The sequence below is a fragment of the Oreochromis niloticus genome, linkage group LG23 (assembly GCF_001858045.2).
Source record: "Oreochromis niloticus isolate F11D_XX linkage group LG23, O_niloticus_UMD_NMBU, whole genome shotgun sequence".
NCBI lineage: Eukaryota > Metazoa > Chordata > Actinopteri > Cichliformes > Cichlidae > Oreochromis > Oreochromis niloticus.
Window position 1 is genome coordinate 37,405,064 of NC_031986.2, and position 25,269 is coordinate 37,430,332.

Below are 25,269 nucleotides of genomic sequence, written 5' to 3' on the forward strand. Positions count from 1 at the left end.
ACCTGTACAGGGTGGATTATGGAACGTACACCCTGATCGCAAACATGCACGTTGTCTATCATTGGGCCAACTCATGCATGTCTCTGACTGAGGGGAACATAAATATAAAACAGGAGTAAAGGAGAAAGACACGAGTACTTTATTGATTGCCTGATGGGATAAATGTACAGCTGCCTGGCTGCTCAACACACTGCAAGTTGTTTTTTGTATTACAGTTCATTCCTGTATTTGTTTAAATTTTTTCCTGAATGCTGCACCTGCAATATCAAATTGGTGCAAATGTTTTCTTAACATTTCTTGGATTCGTATGCATTTCATCAAGTTGTATGTACTGAGTTCTTAGGCCGCTGCAAAGAAAGTGAGCTTAGTAAGCTCTTATTTGTAAGGTGACCCCCCCCCCAGTCTAGATCCAGCAGCTTGCCTGTAATGCTTGCTGGATGACAGACACATAAAACTTTTGTTTTAAATGAGGTCTGGATTACCACACAGTGTGTGAGATGTGTGCGATTTTCTTCTGCCCAGCCAAGTAGCCCGGCTGCTGAACCGCACGCTACACTGTTGGGGGAGAAATCAATGAACATCTGCACAGAGAGGGATGGATGGTCAGCTGCCTCTCTGTCTGTACAAGTAAAAGCTTTCAGTAGCTTTTACATCAGTTTTCGTCTCTTTCACCTTTTATCCCCTTTAATCGTCTGTCTCGCCATGCAACTCTCTGTCTTTTATCTTTTTCTCTTTCGCTCCCTGTGTGTCAAAGGTTGGTTTGGCCCAGAGCTTGAGGACTATAATTTAGAGGAGACATGAGACCCAATCACAGAAACAAACACAGTCCCCGCACTCCGCCCTGTCACCGCCAGTCAGCCACATGCTGGTCAATGTGGCTGGATTCTGTCTGCCCGGCACACGACACCATGCCTGCTTATCTCACTTAGGCTAAGACCTGCAGTTCGTTTGCGGTGGTGGAAAAATACGGAAGACAGAAGTCGCACAAGCTTTTAAGGTAGTATCCTCCCTTATGTTTGGAAACAAGGAAATTAACAAGGCTTCTTTTTTTTTGCTGCATGGGCTGCAACAGATTATGGCGCAATTCTCCAGATGAGAGAATTGCAGCCACAAACCCCAGGGCCATGTAAAACCTCCCGCACTTTTCTCACACTGAGGAAAACCAAGTCATACAAAGACACATACACACAGAAACACACAAACATCCCCCTAATACTGCCAAGGATAGTACATTACATCCACTACTAATTGACTCAGGAGGCTCCAGCAGGGAGAAAACATCCTGAGGTAAACACACGGTTTCTACACGAAACAGAAAGAAACGGCCACAATTCGTCCGATGGGATTCAAAGCAAAACAACTGTGTTCGACATTTTACTGTTGCTCAGTTTCACTTTTCCGTGCATCCATTCAGAACGGACATAATATACATATTCACTTTTCTTTTCATGCATCTACTTTTCTTTTTTTTTTTTTTAAATCAAAGAAACATGAGAGATTAAAACAGCCCCTCTGAATCCAGGGTCTGTCTCACACATGGATGAGAAGTTGCATAGTTGGTGGGGGCAGAGTAGTTGGGGGTTTGAGTATAGTTAACCAGCACAAAGGAGGTTATTTCAAAATAAAAGTTTGGCTTATACTAATATGGAAAGAGTAGGCAAAATTCAGATTTGTAAATCATTAATTAATCAATTAAGCATGATCCTTCAATATGTTTAAGCTTGATTTATGATTAAAAAAAATACATTTTTAAGTTAATATGAGTCTGTTTGTATAAGGGAGGGATAAAGTTGCTGCCTCTGAGAGATGTTGCACTTTGATTCAGATCCAGGGCTTGAGGAAAATCACAAACATTAGGGGGCACTGCTGCACCATGACAAATCCCATCCATGAACGCACCCTGCATGGACTGAACTGTGTCTGTCTGTTTTCTCTCCCTCCAAAACTCCATTCTGGAAAAGGCTTCAAAAGACAGGAAATGTGCGACAGTTGAAATGAATATTTTTAAACAATATGCTGCATACTGCGGGTCAGAGCTGTGTGACTGTGAATCCTGCATATCTGACCTTAAGTCCGTCCGTGCAGTAACTTCTAAATTCAGCAGCATGTCATCACTAGCTTTTGCAGAACTCTGTCATCAGTTAATTTGTAGTAACATTTGAATAAAACATGGAATTCATTATGAATAAACTAAGAGCTGCATCACGTACTGGTGTACTATGACGTGAGTCATTACTCTGAGGAGCAGCTAGTGTGCTCTCAGTCTCTCAATGGACGGGGCTAATGTGTGAGTGTGTGTGTGTGTGTGTGAGAGTGTGTGTGTGTGTGTGTGTTGAGGAAATACATCGTGAGCCACATATTGGCAGTAGGCAGGGCTTCTTTTCTGACCTCACGTTAACACAGAGGTCAGAGGCAACACTGTATTTACTAGAGAGGACTTCAAAATGAGAAAAAAAAAATGGTAATGCACACATCTGTTTTAAAGCAGTGGGTTTCAAGGCTTGCCGAGGAAATGTGAGTGATGCGTGTGGGGTTTTTTTTGTGTGTGTGTAAATAAGGTCTACATCATAATCTGGACTGTCTAGCCAACCTGTGCATATCTCAGATAGACACAGACAAACACGCCTACGCGTGGCAGCTCTTCCCTAAACATTTATAGAACACTCATTACTGCAACGGGAAATGGAAAACAACTAATCTCCCTTCATCCCACTGTAAAAGCACTCTCATACACACACCTGGCTGGATGTTGATGTGTACTGGAACACTTTAACAACAAACAAAACAATCCAGAAAGAATATACAATAAGCATAAATATAGATCCAAGGACAGACAGAGGGAAAGGTTTGGAATTATGGGAAGTGAATGAAGAAAGACCTCCTCTAAGAGATGCTATTAGTGAGTGAGCTAGATCCCATGATGCTCTCTGATGACCTATTTGGTGATGAGACTCAGACCAATTCTTTATCAGTCAATTATGATTAACCAGGCCATTTTACTGTCTGAGCTGAGGCTAACTTTAGATGTCTGAGTATTTAAAAAAAATCATCAGATTGTGAAAGAAGACCTGAATTTCAGTGTGTGCATACAAACACTTCAATTAAAGATTTGAATGACCGCATAATAAAGAGCTACAGGCAGATTCTTCTATCCATTTTTTGTTGGAAAGCCATGGTTCACACATAAAGGAGAAGAGAAAATTGAGTTAGGAAACTGGAGCCACAGTGAGGGCTAGTGATGAAAGGAACTTTCAAAATAAAAGCTGAGAAGAGATAAAATGTTTATTTCTAACTTCCAAAATTTGAAAGCGTTACTGACAAACACATCTTGCATCTTTGCGAGACGTTTTTGTTACTGTGTTTTTTTTAAACACAGTAACTTGTCTCTCTGTGCTCAGCATGTCAGAGCAGTGGACCATAAAAAGAAAGCTTTTTCTGTGAGTCCTGTGTCCGGGTTGCTGTGCACACACAACAGTCCTCTGTCACACACACATACTAGCATGTCACCACTAATACAAGTTTAACTTTGTCTTACTAATGCAAACATACACCAAATTATAGCAACAGAAGCATTTTGTGCCATGCTTATGTTAACTGAAGTGTCACAGGAGAAGCTATACACAACATAACATGCAGGCAAGAGCGCGAGCACAGACATACAGCGATTTGTTTGCAGACTACATGTCTGCACATTAACACCCATCACCCTCCATGAATTCCATCTGTTATAACACTCTCAGTATCAGAGGGCTTAACAGGATCTCTTTTTGGCAATTCATTTGAGCCTGACCCACATTTCATGAAAAGTGGCAAAGACTGATAGCCACAAACAAGTACAGGGGCTGGAGGAGACAGAAGTTGGGGTCAGGATGGAGACAGGCAGGGTGATGAGTGCATGGCTGACTTCTCTTTATGTATGAATATATGTGTGTGTCTGTGTGTGTGTGAAAACGAAACAGTCCTGGTCTGCTGACTCTGGTTCAAAACACAGTCTGAAATGGAACAATACTAACAAAATCAGCCAGGATTTCTACTGCGCAAACATTCCCAGAGCTCTAAGCTCATGGCTCAGCTAAAAACACTAACAGGAGAAGTATTGAAGCAAGCTTAAACCATTAATACTGGCTAACACCTTTTTTCCCCCCAAACCTGGTTTTAGACACAACACATCCTCATCACCATTATTGGCTCCACATTCCAAGATTCATGAATCCATCACATAGTGTATCAGGGGTGTTTCTGGGATTTTTTAAAAACGGGAACAGTCAATAGTGTAATGAATCTGAGAATTCCCATGCCCTAATACAGACTGCATAGTTAGATATTTGCATTATTCTGAATAACATTTTTATTTTACCATTTAAACAGACAAAGCAATTCTTTGAGGTTCTTTTTAGGTTGAACTAAAAGCCCTCTTGCACCATATGTAAATAGAAGACCTCATTAAGTGTATAAAAAACGTGAGTTTTGAGTGTGTAAAACCCCACAACTGTGTGAAGCCTGCTGGAAATTAATTTAGATTGTGTTTGTTGTGATTAATTAATAATATATTCGTATGTAGAAATTATGAATTGAGTGATTTTTAATTTACTTCCATATGCTTACACAAAATGACATGGCAACTATGCTGAGAGAAAATGAATGTACATTAAAACTAAAATAGAAATTTAATCTACAAAAGAAGTATCAAAGCTCACATTCTCATTTAACCCAACATCAAATATTATATAAACACATCCTGCATTGGCTAGAAACTTATGAAAAACTGGTTGAAAATTCAGCAAGTTATGATGATTTGTGGATAGATCTCCTACTTCCATAAATATGCAACATAGCACAGAGATGACTTGTACTAACATGATTGCTGTACTGACGCACAAGATTCAATTACAAATCACAAATGGTGAAATCACAACTGCCAAAACTAACAAGTATTATAACATTAATCAAGTAACAGCTCCAGAGGGCTTTTGCAAGAACGTTTAGAATGACTAAGGATCAAGATGGTGTTGGACAATGAGTCCAAGTGATTCACTAAACTTAGACTGAACTAAACTCCCCTTCATACGATATACCTGAATCCTTATCATACTCCTCCTAAGGTTCCTATGGCTCATCTTCACTTCCCAGAATTCTTGGGTCACATGCTGCGCTCCCCTCACGCATCACACATCCCTCACAACAACTTAAAGATAGCAACAGAAGCATTGGGTGGAAAATTTCTCAACTAAGGAAAAACCTTTTCAGCTGTTTCAAATTTGATTATTTCCTTTGCACCTCTTGGGCCCACAATAACCTAGCTGGGTCTTTTTTAAATACGAAAGCATCACTGACCATCTCTGGCCTTTATTCCAAGTTAAAGTTGACAATGTGCCACAGGGTGCACGACGTTTGCCTGACCTCTGTGATAACTGATAACAGTAGATGTCTGGCAGTAAATCCTCAGACACCATTCATCTCTTCATACACTGTGAAAATAAATGTCTCTCTTTTTCATCCCGTCCCATCATCCCTGTCCTTCCTGAACAGATGGTAAACACATCACTAATGTCTTGTCTGTCTGTTTGTCTATCCTGTGACACTGCGCAGAGCCTCGCTGTTAAACAAGAACTAAACACATCACACTGGCAAAGAGGTACATCTTCTCCAAACAACACTAAGACTGTGAGAACTATAGTGTCACTTTGTGCTTGATGACTTAAGTACTAAAGTGCACCCAAGTACACCACTCAGCTAATATTATCCAATTTGTACCTCCTGTATTCAGTAGTCTGTAGACTCATGCTCACAACACACTTTTTGATATACTTTGTTAACAAATTTCCATTACAGGACTTCATAAATCTGTAGATCAAAATATTATAAAGCTTTACTCCATTCTAATCAAACGCTATTATACTTAGTTAATTATTTGATTTAATCTCCTAAAAAAGTTATGCAACAATTAATAGACTGAGAAAAATGTCTGATTAATGAGTATCAAAACAATTAAAGTTAAACAATTAAACTCACACTTTTGTGCCAGTTGGCACAGTTATCTTTAGACATAAAGGACAAAAGCCAGCTGAAAGAGGACAAATTGTAAAAGCCTAACTGTCCAGAAACCAAACTGGAGTCTGTGCATTTGTATCCATGTGGTACAAACCTTAACTACTCAGGTCACAACAGTCAAGGGATTTTATTGTTGTCATTCAGATGTCTTTAGTCTCACATGATATTGGACAAAAGAGTTAATGTCGATTAATGTGCCACTGAAGAACAAGAGTAATTATTTTTTCCTTTTTTCTTTATGATACTTGCAAAAAAATAATATACTGTGTAAATTTAATGTAAATCGGATGATTCTGACACATTAGGTTGACTTCCTGCTCCCCCCAACTAAATGCACTTCTACAGTGATTTAATACTGAAATGATGATCTGGATCTGAAATACATAAAAGTACTGCTTGACTGACCCGAAACTTTGGAGTGCCACGGAGCCATTTTGGCACTCCAATGTCCCTGAGCCATAACAAAAAATAGTTTTTTTTTCTCCTCCTTTTGAGTCAGCTTCCATCTAATTGGTTGTTCGTTGCAAATGGAAGGTTTAACCAGCAGGTCGGTTGATTCTATGCTCACAGCCAGAGCTAAATCATACAGATCCAAGAGTAGAAAAAAACAGTCTCAAACAGAGCACTAAGAGCTGTCTACAGGGAGTGCAGAATTATTAGGCAAATGAGTATTTTGTCCACATCATCCTCTTCATGCATGTTGTCTTACGCCAAGCTGTATAGGCTCGAAAGCCTACTACCAATTAAGCATATTAGGTGATGTGCATCTCTGTAATGAGAAGGGGTGTGGTCTAATGACATCAACGCCCTATATCAGGTGTGCATAATTATTAGGCAACTTCCTTTCCTTTGGCAAAATGGGTCAAAAGAAGGACTTGACAGGCTCAGAAAAGTCAAAAATAGTGCGATATCTTGCAGAGGGATGCAGCAGTCTTAAAATTGCAAAGCTTCTGAAGCGTGATCATCGAACAATCAAGCGTTTCATTCAAAATAGTCAACAGGGTCGCAAGAAGCGTGTGGAAAAACCAAGGCGCAAAATAACTGCCCATGAACTGAGAAAAGTCAAGCGTGCAGCTGCCAAGATGCCACTTGTCACCAGTTTGGCCATATTTCAGAGCTGCAACATCACTGGAGTGCCCAAAAGCACAAGGTGTGCAATACTCAGAGACATGGCCAAGGTAAGAAAGGCTGAAAGACGACCACCACTGAACAAGACACACAAGCTGAAACGTCAAGACTGGGCCAAGAAATATCTCAAGACTGATTTTTCTAAGGTTTTATGGACTGATGAAATGAGAGTGAGTCTTGATGGGCCAGATGGATGGGCCCGTGGCTGGATTGGTAAAGGGCAGAGAGCTCCAGTCCGACTCAGACGCCAGCAAGGTGGAGGTGGAGTACTGGTTTGGGCTGGTATCATCAAAGATGAGCTTGTGGGGCCTTTTCGGGTTGAGGATGGAGTCAAGCTCAACTCCCAGTCCTACTGCCAGTTTCTGGAAGACACCTTCTTCAAGCAGTGGTACAGGAAGAAGTCTGCATCCTTCAAGAAAAACATGATTTTCATGCAGGACAATGCTCCATCACACACGTCCAAGTACTCCACAGCGTGGCTGGCAAGAAAGGGTATAGAAGAAGAAAAACTAATGACATGGCCTCCTTGTTCACCTGATCTGAACCCCATTGAGAACCTGTGGTCCATCATCAAATGTGAGATTTACAAGGAGGGAAAACAGTACACCTCTCTGAACAGTGTCTGGGAGGCTGTGGTTGCTGCTGCACGCAATGTTGATGGTGAACAGATCAAAACACTGACAGAATCCATGGATGGCAGGCTTTTGAGTGTCCTTGCAAAGAAAGGTGGCTATATTGGTCGCTGATTTGTTTTTGTTTTGTTTTTGAATGTCAGAAATGTACATTTGTGAATGTGGAGATGTTATATTGGTTTCACTGGTAAAAATAAATAATTGAAATGGGTATATATTTGTTTTTTGTTAAGTTGCCTAATATTTATGCACAGTAATAGTCACCTGCACACATGGATATCCCCCTAAAATAGCTAAAACTAAAAACAAACTAAAAACTACTTCCAAAAACATTCAGCTTTGATATTAATGAGTTTTTTGGGTTCATTGAGAACATGGTTGTTGTTCAATAATAAAATTATTCCTCAAAAATACAACTTGTCTAATAATTCTGCACTCCCTGTATAGCCTGAGCCTTGCACTGACAGAGATTACTTGTACTTGTTTCATATGAGCATGTACAATGTTAGCAGTATATGTATGACAGAATAGCCATTTAAAAATTAAAGCTCTGATATTCATAGTATACAACGGGTAAAATATTTAACATGTCACCAATTTTGTAAGTGCTACTGATATGAACCAGATGTCGGTAACAACCAATCCAGTCCACATATGAAAAGAAATCAAACCACAGATGTCCATAAATTATGTGTAATAATAACACATGAAGCAAGGGAGGCGCAAAAAGGCATGGAAAGTCATGACGCCCGCTGAAATCCATCAGTAATTTTAAAGAAATCCTGCCACTTAGTGCAAATTAATATCAGCTGGTTGAGTCCCAACTGATGGACTATAAGAAGGTGTCTCATTACCAAGGTGTCACACAAAAAAATGCCATGATGGGTAAAACAAATGAGCTCTCTCAAGACCTTTGCAACTTATTGTTGCAAAACATACTGAGGGCATTGGTTACAGAAGAATTTCTAAACTGCTAAAGATTCCAGTGAGCATTGTTGGGGTCATAATCTGGAAGTGGAAAGAACATTATTTCACCATAAACATACCATGAATCGGCTATGACCAGCTGCTCCCTGCAAGATTTCAGAAAGAGGAGTAAAAAGAGGAGTAAAAAGAATTATCAGTAGAGTTGTCCAAGAGTTACAGAAAGACCTGGAATCAGCAGGTGTAGTTGTTTTATAACACACTTTTAAAACACAGTAACACACTCAACCGCCATGGCCTGTATGCACGATCTGTATGCAAGACTCCATTCCTGAAGAAAAAGCATGCTGAAGCATGTTTAAAGTTTTCCAAACAACATTTCAACAAGACAATGATCCCAAACACACAGCCAAGGAACCTCTCGACTGGTTTCAGGGAAAGAAAATAAAGATGCTAGGATAGCACAGCCAATCACCTGATCTAAAAATCTATGGAAAGAACTAAAGCTCAGACTTGGTAGAAAGGGCCCACAGAACTTTGTGTGAAAGAATGGGTACAGGAGGTGCCTTGAAGCCATGGTTATCATCACCAACAGGCTTTTGTAAGAAGTGTTAAATACATTTCAGTGAGCATGTTCATTAAGTTTTCCCTGTGCCTTTTTTCATTATCAAACAAAACTTCATTTCTGGACATCTATGGTTTGATTTCTTTGCATGTGTGGATTGGATGGGTTGTTAGTGACATGTGGGGAGAATTACATCTCAATAGCACCTTTAGAAATACATTTACTTAAAAAATTGGTGACATGTTCAAACCTTAATTTTACCCACTGTATATAATCACTACAAGAAACAAGTTATATGCTTCAAGTACTTTTGAACACAAATGTGGTTTTTTTTGTTGTTGTTTTTTTTACATATATATTAGTGCTGTCAGCGTTCATCTTGTTAAAATGACGTTAATGCCATAACCGCATTAACGTGGAAATTTCTGTTAGCGCGGTTATTTCGTCAACAAGTTAGCGCCGTGCAGCCCCACGCACAGGGCGATTCGCGCTAACTTGCTAACGGAGATTTGCCGCGTTAATGCAGTTATGGCGTTAACATCATTTTAACGAGATTAATGCTGACAGCACTAATATATACTTATATCTGCATTTTATATACATTTTACGTCCACCTCCAACACTGGTTGAAAAAAAAGAGTACGGTACACACACACACACACACACGCACACACACACACACACACACACACACACTTACTTTAATGGTTATTTAATGTTGTCAATTTAATTGCATTTATAGCTGATGTCAAATTATTTTAAACTCACTGGGATTTATTGATATTTATCAAAATGATAAAGCACTGCGAGCTAGGTGTATATAACATTTTGTCCACCACTACTGACATTAATGGCAATGGAAAAACTTCTGCAACCAACTTTACTATAATTTAATGGAGTGTCTCTCACAATAGCGTCCAATATGACCAAAGAGCTGAGTCAGAACCTCTCTGGCACAGTCTAAAGACAAACTGAATATGATAAGCTTTATAAATGAGATTTATTGCAGAGCTTCTGTGTTGTATAAGATTATAGTTCGATAGGTGTATCTAACTGGCAACACAGCCTGGCTTAAGGACTTTGTGTTTTTCTGAGTCAGTCATGTACAAAATTGCTTTATTTCATGAATACATTATGACATATTTCACCAAATGTGTCTAGCAAAAGTTTTGCCTGCTCAACAAAGTAAGGGAAAAAACAGAGACAGCCAACTGCAGACTGGAGTCATGCAAACTTGCAAAAATAAAAATTGGATTCTGCAGTTTAACCTCTGTACTGTTATGCTTTAGACAGGATGTGGAGAAGTGGTTAGTGCAGTGTGAACGAGGACATCTGAACTTCAGATCCTCACGGCCAGATGTGCAGTATGTGCTTAATGTGTCATTTGACTAAATGCTTTATTTTTTCTACGATCGTATCCTCATACTCACAATCAACAACTAAAAACGCAGATGCTTTTGACAATTTTAACACCAACATGACCACCTAAACAGAACACAAACTCATCAAATCATAAAAAGGTATGATTTATTATGCCTCACAAGCACAGAATATAAAACTTGTTGCTGTCAGTGGCACCCCTCGTGCAGACGTCTCTGTGTTACGACCCACGGTGCTAAGAGCGCAGAGAGATCACAACTGCACACATGAAAGACACAGCATCTTAAATAACTCAGAACAAAAGCAAAATAACAAAACAGTAGGGTGGAGAAGTTGGAGACTTATAGCTGGAGATTGTGAGAAGGGGGAATGTATATAAGCAGTCCTCTCCTCCTCCTCGGGCCCCTTCATCCCTCCCCCCGCTCATAATTAGCGGTTCGGCGTCGCTGCTCGTTTTGGGTTACTTTTATTCCTTACCCCATTTCCATGAAAACAGCAGTGGGACAAACAGACCCACATGTGTCTCTAAATGCACTGAGAACAATAGAAGACAAAAAGTGGGGTGTATGAGTTCACTCCAGATGAAAGCTAGAGTGGGAAAACACAGGAATTAGTGAGGTTTTCGCTCACATGTTTTCAAATTGAGTTCTCGTATTGGATAAAATGTAGCGTGGAGGGCTGGAGCAGCTTAATTTTGGCCTTGGTTGGTATACACCATGACAGGCAGTGGAAACTTTTCAAGAACGCTCTGCAGGCATTGTGAAATGCACTGTTGTCCAATAGCCAACATGTTTTAGTTATTTCTGCAAATTCAATGTATTTATGCAATGTGTAGCTCATTTAAAATACTTACTTACCCTTTGTGTCACTTGTATCTAGCAGCTATTTGGGCAGTGGTTTCTATTCGTCATAATTGCACTAAACATATCCAGTGTTTTGGCAAATGTTCTAAGGCATTTCAAACAAATTCATTTACAAATATTTCATCAGTGTGTACTTCTTCAAGTTGGCCATTCTGGTTCCAGTGTCTTACAGGCTGTTTCAGCACATGGCTACAGTTCTTTTTACTGTGGGACCAGATACTCCCTTCTACTCCAGATAAAAACCAAGATATCGTCAGACACATTTGTACATGTGAAGTCCAATTGTAGAAAAAAATTAAAAATAAAGGGTTAGAGGTGGAAAAAGATGGACACTTGGATGTAACAGAATATCTAAACTAAGAAAGAAAACACTAATAATATGGAATGAGGGGAATGGAGGATATTTAACCATCACCAGATTCCACTCCAGCAGAGAGCCTGGGGGGTATTTCCCTATTCTTTGCACCCCTATGTCAATCATGTTACAAGGCAAGCAGAGAGATTGGTTCCCTCCACAGATGAGTTTCATTTCTAGCTCATACAAGATCAGTCCAAGAACAACAAAAGGCAACCTTCCTAAACACACACACGCGCACACACACTCATGCACACACACACACAGAAGGGAAGCTGTGCAGCATGCAGTATTTCATCTTCATAGCGCCTAACAAATGCAAATACCAGCTCAATTTGAAAGCTGAGCTCTAAACCAGATACAGCAAGTGTTGTCACAACCTATAAACACTGAAACATTTAAAGTTGGAGAGGACTGGGTTCTGTACGCTCTGGTTCCTCAAATCAAACTAAATGCCCACTTCTAAAGAACAGGCTCGCACAACACTGAGATGATGCTGGACTTAATCAAATCAAAAATTAGACTTCCTCTAGAGTCAGAGGTCTCTGTAACATCACACAGGTCATTTGTGCTCTTATTGCTAACATGACATATCTATTTGACACACTAGTTTCCAAACACAGTCAGAGGTGGAAACCCTCTCTTGGTTCATAATAAAGACCAGTCTGACCCTGTCACAGATACACATATGAAATGAATCGGTGCACTTCACCTGACCATCCACTCAAACCATTTGGATCCAAACCTTTCAGCTTTGCGTTACACATGGAGCAGTGCCTGGGGAGGTATAAGTAATTAATGACAGAGCAGGGATGGCAACAGTCTGTCTCTGATTGACCTGGTTTGACCCTCACCGCTTAGTTGCCATAGTGATTGGTCAGTCTCGTTCCCTGTGGGTGACTGGGCAATTCCCTGGGGCCACCAGGTAGTCCACAGAACGGGTATGAGATAACAAAGTGTTGGGGGCAAAGGAAAGAAAATTGTGCAGACTGGCATTTCAGATGGGTACAATTACACTCTGAAACAAAGAGAGGTTCTAGTCGAGAAGGTGGGCAACATCATTTCCAAAGCCACATTGGCTAAGAAAAAGTGAAGGACCATATAATGGAAATGTGAACTGAAACATGACAACCATAATGCTGAGTACTGTTAAGCTCCATGAATTTCAATGCATGTTAATTTAGTGCTTTACAATGAGCCTGGGTGCCTGTTTCAGAAACCCAAAACTTTAATTTTGAAAATGTTCTTTAGGTCAGGCTGGTTTATTCTTAAATAAAACAATCTGCTTAAAGGCTGCATATATATTGTATATTATAATAAAATAGGGCAGCAGCCCTATAATAAGTTGGTGTGGTGGTTAGCACATTGCCTTAGAACAAGAAGGTCCTAAATTTGACTCCACCATCTGACGGGGGCCTTTCTGTATAGAGCAGGGGTCCCCAATCTCAGTCCACGAGGGTCGGTGTCCCTGCAGGTTTTAGATCTCACCCTGCGTCAACACACCTGAATCACATGATTAGTTCATTACCAGGCCTCTGGAGAACTTCAAGACATGTTGAGAAGGTAATTTATCCATTTAAATCAGCTGTGATGGATCAAGGACACATCTAAAACCTGCAGGGACACCGGCCCTCGTGGACTGGGATTGGGGACCCCGGTATAGAGTCTGCATCTCCCAGTGTTTGTGTGGGTTCTCTCTGGGTATCCTAGCTTCCTCCCACAGTCCAAAGACACACACTTAGTTGGATTAGGTTGTCGGTCCCTCTGTGTTAGCCCTACGTCAGATTGGCAATCTGTTCAGAGTGTGCAGGTATCAGATTAAATTGTTAAGCTAACTCAAACTCTAATATAACTGCAGTAACACACTTGGATATGCAACAAATCTGGCAAGTTCCTTTTTATGTATTTATTTACAGTTTGTTATCAATAATGCCTTTAATACAGTAAATGACATCATAGTCTTTCAATCGTGTGATACTTTACAACCAGAAACATCCTAAAACTACATCACATTTGTTATCTACAGCTGATTTGTGGCTTATTAAGACATTCACATGGTTTGCAACTACAGAACACATTAATTCGCCTTCATTCCTTTTTGCTTGTTTGAAAATTAATGTAGCCAGGGTGACATTAACCCCTGGCTAATATCCTATAATAAAGTCTCAAGATGAGTATTTATGCTGTGGCCATCTTGGTGCATGAAAAACGGCATGATGGGAGGATCTACACTCTTTGGTTGATGACTTGTGAGTTGTTAGCTAATGAGCATATCCTGGATGATCCTCCATTATGTCTCTAATAATTACTATAATTGTTTGCTATCATACATCCTTTATACTGTCTTAATACAGTCTTTGATTCTAATAAGATATTTATAAGCAATCTCACAAACTTGTGTCATTAAGCCTTTTGGGAGCAACTGGTCACATCTCTTTGCAAATTCATCATAATCTGGCTTAATGTCGATGTTAAAATACACAGCACAGAGCAGGCATGTTTGCCCATTACCTGTGATCTGTAACATGTCATTACAGAAGAAGAATGCCAGGCACTTAAGTGGAGGGCTTTCTGTTGAAATTGATTTTAGGCAGTGGTACAGATTCAGTTATTCACCTTGAGTTTTATTAATGTCTCTGCCTTTTATTGATTTTGTTTGATGTTGTTTTCTTTTCCTTTTATGACACTGAGGGTGCGCTTGAGATGGTAATGTGTAATTTTGCCATGTTTGTCCTGGGCCTTGATTTTTATCATGACCAAAGTGGGAAGATTGTGTTTGTTTAATGGCTCATAAGTCAGAGCATTCACCTTTAGTGAACTTATGCACAAATCTGCATGATTAAAGACAAGCTGAGAATGCAAGAACTAGCAGTAAGGTTTATCGTCTGATTGCTGATATGCTTTTTACCATTAACTGACCAATAACAATAAATCTTCAATCTGATGAAACTCTTTCATCTACTTCTAGTTAAACAGTATCCACAGAGGACAGTCAAAGGTCCTGGAATGTTCTTCTGTCTCTATTTCAAATAAGAGAAATTAACACAAAGACGTATGTCCTGTGGGCTCTGACCTTCCCTGGCCTGTGCTCAGCAGGTAGTGACAAATGACCTGATAGTAAATCTGTCCTGAGGTGGAGCTTTTCTGCAGCGAACAGAAAGCCTGTTTGTGACAACAGGAAATTGAGACAATCTCACCAGAATAAGCACATTAAGGGATGCACACGCATGAATGGTTGCACGCACACATAGCTGCGCACACACGCACCTGCTTACAAGAACATCTGGCTATAGTTTCAGATGCATAACACCATGGGAAAAAAAATGGAATACCAACAATGAGCAGTGACACGTAAAACTGAAGGCAGAGTCTGTGTGCCAGTCTCAGGAATATAAAGGTATGATGCGGTTCGTTGCCCGGATCCATCTGGGACACTGGGTCATTGTTGGGCCTCTTGCAAACCCCCGCCATCTTCCCTAATGGTCAGCTTTTTCTACGGTCTTCCCTGTTAACAATCCAAGGATGAATGCTGTGTATTGTGGGATTTTTCCCAGTCTGTGGTGTCTTTCTGGAACATGCTCAAATGAAGTCTGACGCCAGAAGGCCAAGTCAGCAGACCACACTAACCTGATTCACCACGGATGGAGAGTGTTAGTGGAAGGTTTAAGAGCCCCCCCCCCCCCACCTACCTTCTGATCATGTTCCCTAGACCACCTCACCTAAACCTAAACACTGCAAGATGACAGTGCACCTCAGCACAACAAATTTCGGGAATATCAAAAGTGCGCCTAAGCGGAGAGAGCAGTGTAAATGATCTTCAAGAAAGATCAACGATTTCAGCGCAATGAAAGTTTGGTCTGAGCAAGGGTGAGAAAAACGAGTTTCCTTTGGCCAACGCTGTGAAAAACATTCTGCAGAAACCTCAAAACACACACACACTCGTGGGGGGAAAAAAACTCAAGGCCACATGAAAAATCCTCCTGACATGAAGGGCTTTGAGTCTGCAGTTTAACAGGCGCAGTAAACAATAGAAACCAGAACAAAAAATACCCGCAGATGTACATATGTGACGAGTGCAACTCTGCCTGGATACAGAGCGAGGGCCGCTTTAAGTAGAAGAGAAAATGTTCAGTGTATCAAAACCTTATGAGACCATCTTATTCCCCACCTTTAAATTTTAGAGAGCTGCAGCTTTGTAATTCTACAGCTATTAACATCAAAGCAATAAAATTTCAGTTCAGTGGGCTGAGATATAGATTTAGTAGAAAGATGTGGAGCACTTAAAACGCAGCACATGCAAATGACTATTGAGCTGTGAAGTGAATGCAGCAAGGCCTAATATGAGGCAACTTGATTGAGCCTTCCTGTGTTACTTGATTTTCCAGGGGAGGCACAAACTGAACACAATTATAGCCAGCAGGATGGCGAGGCGATTAAGGATAAGTAATGCAGAAAGCCGGGTGAGTCAAGCACCTATCTGTCTGAAAGAAGAGAGGTAATGATAACAGGAAGTGAGATGAGTTGATTTTGCCCTCTGGCCTACCAACCCATCACCTCTGCTAAAAAGCCCCCCCCCACTCTATAAACAGACCTCTCTCTGCCTATTAAACAGATAGTACATTAAGGCTGAGCTGTGCAGAACAATGTAAACACAGCCGTCTCAGGATACTGGTGCTGGGAAGGGGGGTGTTGGCTTGAGATGGGGGCTATTCCTGGGTCTTCCTGGGAGTGATCATCATTGCTCTTCCCCCTTACTATAATCCTTTCCAACTAAACACAGGAAGGAAGGGATAGGTAAATAACTTGATCTTCCGATAAACTAATTTCTTTCCCACTCTACATTTTTATAAAGCTTGTTATGCTTGAAAATACAGAGGCGTGGACTTTAGCAGAGTACAGGAGTTCACATGGGCCACGTGAGCTTATGCTGTAGTGAGCCATATGTTTGTGGAACGCATAACAGAGAAACAGTAATCCTGCTCAAGACATATTTAAAAGGAAGCCCCTGGTGAAGGTACAGAAAAAAATGGATGAACAGAAACAGGAGCTGAGAGACAAAGAAGCCACTTTGTAGAGAAACAGACAGGAGTTGATCCTGAACCTCCTGTGGTTTCTTCTGTGAGCAAATCTGCATTGCTCCAGGGCTAACAAACTCACAGAGAGGATAATACACGGGCTGGATGAGAGAGAATGTGGTACAGAAAGTGGATGGATGGGGAGACGGTCAGTCCAGGTCAGTACAGATGTGAGGCTGTTAAACAGTAGGGAACTAGAGGAGGTCAATGCTGGACATCTCAGGGCAGCACCCCGAAGTCATTCACACCCCTTTGTTACAATCTGGAGGAAAACAGAGCAAACAGCAGGGACACAGTGGTGACGGAACATAAGGGGGAATGTCTGGGATGTGGGGATAGTCTCCATACCCTGGGGAAAGGCCAATTACAGGCTTAAAGCCTCCTGCCTGTCTCTGGCATGTGGCTCAGATAAGATGAAAGTTACGTGGGACCAATATCAACATTTTTCCCCTCTGTCACCATAAGAAATGATGCAATCCAGATGTTGCATATATAACTGCATGAGCATACGTATTGTGGGTGCACTTTCTTACATCCAAGAGTGTCAACGGATAAAGGTTGAGGGTCATGAGTCTTTAGGGCAGAGCCCACTGACACTGTCCTGGGGGTTATTAATGGAGTGTTAGGGTCACCAGGCTCCACCCTGGCTGTATAATAATTTATAACACAGACGTCACCAAATGCATAAACAAATAAAAAAAAAAATCTGGACTTCTCTTGATGAATTAACCATGCCTCATGGTGAACTGTAGGTTTTCAGTGTGCTTGCAGAATAATTTGTCGACGATTATGAAAGAGGGTCTCACACGTTAAGCATTTTGATCTAAATTGTTTCTGTGGAAATATTGCACAAAAGCCCCATTTGAACAGATTTTAGGATAAGACCGATTCAACATTCTGTCAGCTCAAAAGACCCAACTAGGGAGCAGATGCAATCAAAAAGTAGCATTACATGTAATTTTTCCTGAAATTTGCAGGTCAAACTATCCGTCTAATCTTGAAGACAGAAAAAAAATTACACTTCATCATGGTGGTTAGCACTGTTGCCTCACAGCAAGAAGGTCCTGAGTTCAATTCCACCATCAGGCCGGGGTCTTTCTGTGCAGAGTTTGCATGTTCTCCCCGTGTTTGTGTGGGTTCTCCCCGGGTACGCCGGCTTCCTCCCACAGTCCAAAGACATGCAGTTAGTGGGGTTAGGTTTACTGGAAACACTAAATTGCCCATAGGTGTGAATGTGGGAGTGAATGTGAGTGCGACTGGTTGTCTCCTGTCTATGTGTTAGCCCTGTGACAGACTGGCGACCTGTCCAGGGTTGTACCCTGCCTCTCGCCCTAAGACAGCTGGGATAGGCTCCAGCGCCCCCCACGACCCTCAAAAAGGACAAGTGGAAGCGAATGGATAGATGGTTTTTTTTCCAAATGATTATGATGACATCCCACTGAGGTACATATACTGACACTCACACCTGAGACTGAAGTCAGTATGGTGAGAATGGTGCAACTTGTGAGGGATATCTAGTATTAAGTCGGACCAATTCAGTTCATATTTGTAGTTGGTCAGATCCTGCCAGTTATTCAGATTTAAATTAAAAACCAGCAGATACTTACATTTTCAGTCTTATTTGAACTAATGAAATAATGGTTTGTTTGTTTTTTCATATCCTGTACATACAAGAGGTTTTACAATGTTATCTATCTGCCATAAAGTAATGTTAAGGGTACTGGTTTTGGATTCATAGCTCAGTTTTAGTCATATAAACACCATTTCAGACTACAACACAAACATGCAGCTAAAGCAGAGACAGCGATAAGAACCAGGCAACCAGTCTGAGTTACCCTTGGGAGATGGGGACATACAGCCGAGTGCAGCTTTCTGTCTGAGCAGCGCTGTGACCAGCAATAACTCTGAGTTTGAATGTTTGCAGAGGCATGCCCTGGTAATCCCAGCAGAGTAAAGCAACAGGCCGGGGTGAAAGAGGTTAGCTCCTCTCTATTGCACTGCTGTCATCACTTCCAAGTTCAGTGATGTGACAGACTAATCAACAGTAGGCTGGACAGCACGCTATATAGAGACACTACGCACCTTTAAAAAAATCTGTCTTTTAAAAAAATGAACTAGCAAAGTCTACTCTCCGTGGGAGGGATGTACGGTAGAAGTGTGCATGTTTAGTTTGGGAAGGCTGAGGTCCTAGCTGGGATAGTGATGGGAAGGTAAAGCAGTGAGTGTTCCTGGAAGTGGTGAAAGAGTGAGTCTGTTGAGTTTTGCCTTAGCTGCCCCACCCCTTCTAGTTCGCCTAGTACTACACATTCTGTGGACTGGAGAGCAACCAAGCTTGTTCAATCTGAACCATTCAGATGAAACCCAAGTCTTATGTCAGACAGCCAGACCCAAGAGAAGTGAGGGAGGTATAAGAGCAGGCAGGGTGGCACTGCCAGCCAAGATGATATCTGGCTCACACACACGTAACAACTCTATTAAGGAGGTAATAAATCTGGTGGCAGTATAAATACTAAGTATCACACTTACCACATTTATTTCACAGTCCCACTAACATGCTGACCTCCAAAACCACATCTGTACCCTTTTCTGATTAACCTCCAAGCAGCAAGACCCTCACAAGTACTCAAGCATAACCTGACCAGAACACTATTCTACAGCAGCTCAGGTCACATAGTGGATATCACGCAGCATCTTACACGACGTGTTTTTGAACCTTTATTTCACCAGAAAATGATATATTTGAGATATTAGAATCTCTTTTGTGTGCTTCTGTGGTTGTAGCCAACTTTTGGGAAAGGCATGATCTAGGCAAGGCCTTGAACTCATTGGCCCTTTGCCTCAGTTCAGTCACTGCCCATCCAAAGCCCCAGTGAACCACAGAGGTGTTGGCCTGAATGAAGTCACACTGTCCACCAGCAATGGAGCGTCCAGCTCTGGTCGGTCATACCCACAGCAGCCCTCACACACTCAGGCAGAGCAAACACATCCAGACTGCCAGGCAGAGCTGAAAGGCATTTCATCCCGCCATTTTATAGAGTAATTAACTTCTCTCTGTCCATGTTGAGCAGAGGAAAAAAAAAACAGACTCATATGGAGATTAAATAAACAGAGGGGGCACAGAGGACACACAACTCATTTCCCTTAATTCCTCAATAAAACTCAAGCCAGTTTTGATTGCAAACAACTCTCAGATCATGCTCAAGGCCTGCTTGTGAGATTTGATTCTTGAAGAATGCAATTTTGAACTTGGGGCAAGTGCCACGTATACTACACTGTTATTAACATAGTCACCATCAGCTTAATGAGACACAGTCACTTTAATGAAGTTAGTTCTCATAAGATACACTAAAACTAAAAAAAAAGTATAGTGAGAAAGTTGTTTAGAATTATCCAGGTATAGCAGACAACCATGGGGCAGTGGATCAAAGTGGGTTCATGAAGTAAATGGATATTGGAACAGTAAGCCCTAAAGTCTTCTTCCTTTATTAAGTAAAACAGGGATGGCCCCAGCTGAGGATGAAGGTTTATGAGGTTGTTTTCAAATTCTAATTTGGTATGGGGCATGGCTAAGAGCTTGTTTTGTTTTTCCGTGCTTTAGTTTAATAAGTTCCTAAATACTCGGCTGTCTTACTGCTTGCTTTACAGCTTCAGGAGTATAGAGCGACTCAATGAAAATACCAAGGTAAGAGGAGCAGGAAATGGCTTTGTATTAGTGAGCTCATAGCTTGGCGCCATTAAGATTGTGTGTTAGAAAGTACAGAACATGTACTAATCACTGCTGTGGAGGTGAATGAGTGATGACTGACTGCGCTCTCATTTTTGATTTATTCATTTTACTCCGCCTCCTTCCCCCGACTTATCCTGCGACCTTTAAAAGCTCAAAGACACATGTACGTGTGCCTCCACCATCCCCCATAAAAGACCTCCTGTAGATTCAAAGGGACAAAATCATGGAAATCTAGCATTTTCTCCGTGTTTACTTGATCGGAATGTTTTCCCTACAAGCAAAACTGACCTTGTTTATGACAGACACGAATCTGTTTTTTCCTGTTGCTGTCAGTTTAACACAACATTCTTGCCACCATCTTGCGAACCACAAACACACACCTACCTCCTGTGCACTGGTTATAAAATATTTACTAACAGGAGCGATGTTAATTAAAAATGCTAGAGAATATGCAGTTTTCCAGTTTAGTTAAATCTATCAGTGGCGCTTTGTTTCAAGTTATTATCTAACATCGATATGTGTTGTTGAAGTTATTTCAGTCACACTTCTCACACTCTAAAAGAAAATTACTTTCATCTGAAATAGGCTACTGTGTTGCAGTTGAAGAGCTCAAAAATGTGTCAATCTGTCATAGGTGGTATCGCATTTTTAAGATGTTCACATCCCATTTAAAAAGGAGAACATCAAGTTTTCATCAGCTCTAGCACATATGGATAATAAGGCCGTGTAAGATGAGCGCGCACCTGCAGCAGCAGCCTCTCGAAGGCCAGACAGGAATCCCAGCGAGGCAGGCTTGGGTGTCGGAGAGTCTGGGCCGTGGCCAGGCCCAGCTGGAGCACCCCACAGTGACTCTCTAGCGCCCCTCGACTGCTCCGGAACAGCTGGATGTAGGAGCACAGCTGTTCGGGGGTCACACGGCCTGAAAGGAGGGAAGATGATACAGTTATCATCTAGAGAGCAATTTGGAGCCATAAGAAGTAAATCAATCAAAATCTGGCAAAGATCGTTGTATACAGTGCAATCAGAAGGTTTACAGACGCCTTGACTTTTCCCACACATTTTACAGCCTTAGGATGAAATTGTTCAAAATTAATTTCATCCAAACATAATGACAAAGTGAAAACAGAATCGTTGAAAGTTTCTGTTTCATTAAAAAAGAAAAAGCTGAAATATTACATTGACGTAAGTATTCAGAGCGCTTGCTGTATTTAGCTCAAGAGCCTCAGAACATGAAGTGATCAACTTTGATCGACTTCCCTCCTTCCTGATGTTTTAGGTGGAAGGAAGGAAACCTTAAACCTGACGGTTACTCACACTGAGGTACAAAGATTCGGGGTGAAGATGGGAGAAACTTTCAAAAGGGCAACCACCTTTGCAGCACTGAACTTTATGGCAGAGTGGAACCTATACTCAGTAAAAGACGCGTCAAAGCTGGATTGTATTTTACAATAAAAAGGAATGAAAGGAATCCCACACTCTAAGCAACAAAACTTTGGAGCCCCGTGGTTATCGATTTTTAGGGCGTAAAGAAAAACAAAACAACATTCCACCATTTATAAAATCGCCTTGTCTTTATCATGAACCTCAAACTGAGACTTTGAATTCTAGCATTAGCCCACTTTAGTCACAACTACTATAAACCTTTCTGATGATGACAACGACGACGATGATGATGACGACGATGACGATGACGACAATTTGTCATAAAATCATCCAAATCATTAAATACTGAGCTGAACTGAAGTTATGTCAACTTAATTCTATGAAAACATGAATGAAAACTTTAAGTTCTAGTTACTACTTTTTGTTAACTTAATTACTAAACATTTTACTTTTATTTTAGTCAAAAGATACATACCAAATGTAATTGAAATACTGGAGTACTGATAAGCTTCAATTTTGAAATTCATCAACTTACAAAATCTTAAGGCAATTGGTTACCTTAATTTGTTTAAGTTCTGCTAACTTTTTCGGGTTTACAGTGTACAAACATATTCTATACATACAGCATTTTAAGAATTATATTAAGGGAAAATGATTATACAGTGGTCCCTCGCTATAACGCGGTTCACCTTTTGCAGCCTCGCCGTTTCACTGATTGTTTTTAGTGCAAATTTGTTTTGCGTGCCGTGTGTGTGTGTGTGTGTGTGTGTGTGTGTGTGTGTGTGTGTGTGTGTGTGTGTGTGTGTGTGTGTGTATAGCACATTGTGTTCTGCGTCCTGATCGGCTGTAGACCATTGCCAATCAATCTCCTCTGTGCCGTGTCTCCTGTCCAGTACAGAATGCGTTCACCTTGTCAAATTTACATAAATCTTCGATCGCTAGCAGTGTGACTCTGAAGTTGGTTTCATTCTATAATACTGGAGTTATTTTTCTACGAAGGTTTGAACTTTCAGAGTGTTTAAACAAGAGAGAAAAGTGTGAAAATGTCCACGCCTGTCTGAGAAAAGTGTATAAAGTGTGTAGTGAGGGGTTTTACAGCCTTAAAACATCTATAATAATTGTAAAAAATAAAGCTGACTACTTTGCAGATTTCGCCTATTGCAGGTTATTTTTAGAACGTAACTCTCACGATTAACGAGGGAACACTGTACACACATAGATGGGAAGAGCCAAAAGCAGAAACAACAATAGATAACATTTTACCAGCATAGCATAACAGAATTTAAAAAAACCAAAAAAACCCCAAAAACAAGTCATACACTTATCTTGGGGCAGAGGGGAATGACTGAGACTAAAGTAGAGCATAATTTTATCTTAACAAGCAAAAACTCCACAGGGTGAGAGAAAGCAGGCTCCACAGCTTGCATGAGTGTTGCCGTGTGACAGTCACAAAGGAATATTCTCTATATGTGCTTGTTCCTGCGTAAAGTTTCTATGATCGTTGTTAGTCAGTGACTCATAAATGTTGCACTATGTAAGCATGTGTGTAGGTGCTTAAGCATGTCTACATATAGCTGAGGTGCAGCAACACTGACAAGAGGCGCTGAACCCGTGTTGAGTATGACTAATAACTGTAAATCAGAAGCTTTCACTGATTATTTATAGAGGTAGCAGAAAGAGCCCAGACTCCTTTTACTTTTTAGGAACCTCTGAATCTCCCCCCACTTCTCCCATTTAAAGAGACACAGGAAAAGCAGTGCAAAGGGTGTAAAGTCCAGGGGTGGTATGAAGCGCGGCTTAGAGGTATGAGAGGTTGTGTCAGGGGCTGGGATAGACAAAGGGCACACATTAACTTGCCATAAAGCCTACTTCTTTATGTTGATGTTCTGAACCAGCACCAGATGTGGGAGTATTTCCTGTTGGACTACATGGCCAGTGTTTTCTTTAGTGAGGCAAAACATATGAGCAGAAGAGAAACAGACAGGCAGGATACAAACGAAACAGAAATCTGAAGACATTAGAACTAGAAATGCAAAAAGGCACATGTCAAACTGGACGATAAACTGTGTAGCTATGAACTATTTTAAGGAGGGATACTTGGGAGAGCCACACAAAGCTGCTACCAAAGTTATATTCACAACAGCTAATCAGTAAACACGACAGGAACATATATTTCCATATGTATGTGTTGGGAAACACCTTCTGAAATGAACCGAAGGACTGAGTCCATTGGGTGGCACTTAAAGACAAAACAGAGTAAGCGCCTCCGAAGGCGAATCAAGTTTCTTGCTGAATTTAAAGTGTTTTTAAAGAATAAGCTCCAGTCCAGACAGAATACTGAAAAGCTCTTTTGTGAGCATATCCAGCCATAAAAATCCTGGCAGTATAACTAAAGTTCACAAAGCTTCATGTGCCAACCATAATTCAGCACAGAACCAGGGAATAATTTCACCCAGAATGGTATCCTGTAGGCTAAAGGTAATCGGAATTTACAGCTACAGCAGACCAGATGAGAATGAGAAAACGTAAAACATCGGAAAGAAACACGGAGAAAGTACTTTAGCCAAGAAAGCCTCACAAAAGCCTCCACTCCATTACGCAATCAAACAGTCCTGGTTCAGCCTTAGCTCTTATCTGTGTCTCTAAACTTCCTTCAAAACAGTGCTATGATTCTTCAGGCATCCTGTTGCCAGATGCAAAATGAATCTGTTTTACGTTTTCTCATTGTCATCTGATCTGTCAGCTGAGCTCTCATTTTAACTACCATAGCTGCAGCAAAACAGAAGAACTGCTTTAAAACGAAATGTTTGGATCTGTAAATTTGAATGCATTTCAAGAACCATGCATTCCTTTCTGGTGGTGACAAGCGCCAAGTACTGAAATATTTCCATTCAGTCTTCAGTGCATTGGGTGTGCATGGAATAAGAAGCTATTCAAAATAAATATAAATAACATCATTACTTCAGAATGTCAGTTTTGTTAAGAAGCACCCTACATACATATAAATCAGCAGTACTGCAGTTTCTGTAGCTTTTCCACACAAGATGGTGGAGAAACCTGAACCTTTTGGGCATTTCAAGAATCTTTTGGGTGCATTTATTGTAAAGTCAGCCATAAAGCAAATCACATTTTTAGTCTCTTGCTATAAACATCTTGATCTTCTGCGCATTTTAGCCTGATGTGCAG

General features: G+C 40.8%; 1 protein-coding gene across 1 annotated transcript in view; it reads right to left on the reverse strand.

Moving 5' to 3' along the window:
- Positions 1-25,269, reverse strand: part of scfd2 (sec1 family domain containing 2) — a 105,436-nt gene that overhangs the window by 63,394 nt on the left and 16,773 nt on the right. The window contains exon 4 of the mRNA XM_003439765.5: positions 21,444-21,619. Within this exon, the coding sequence (XP_003439813.1) occupies positions 21,444-21,619 (176 nt within the window). The remainder of the gene's footprint in view (positions 1-21,443; positions 21,620-25,269) is intronic.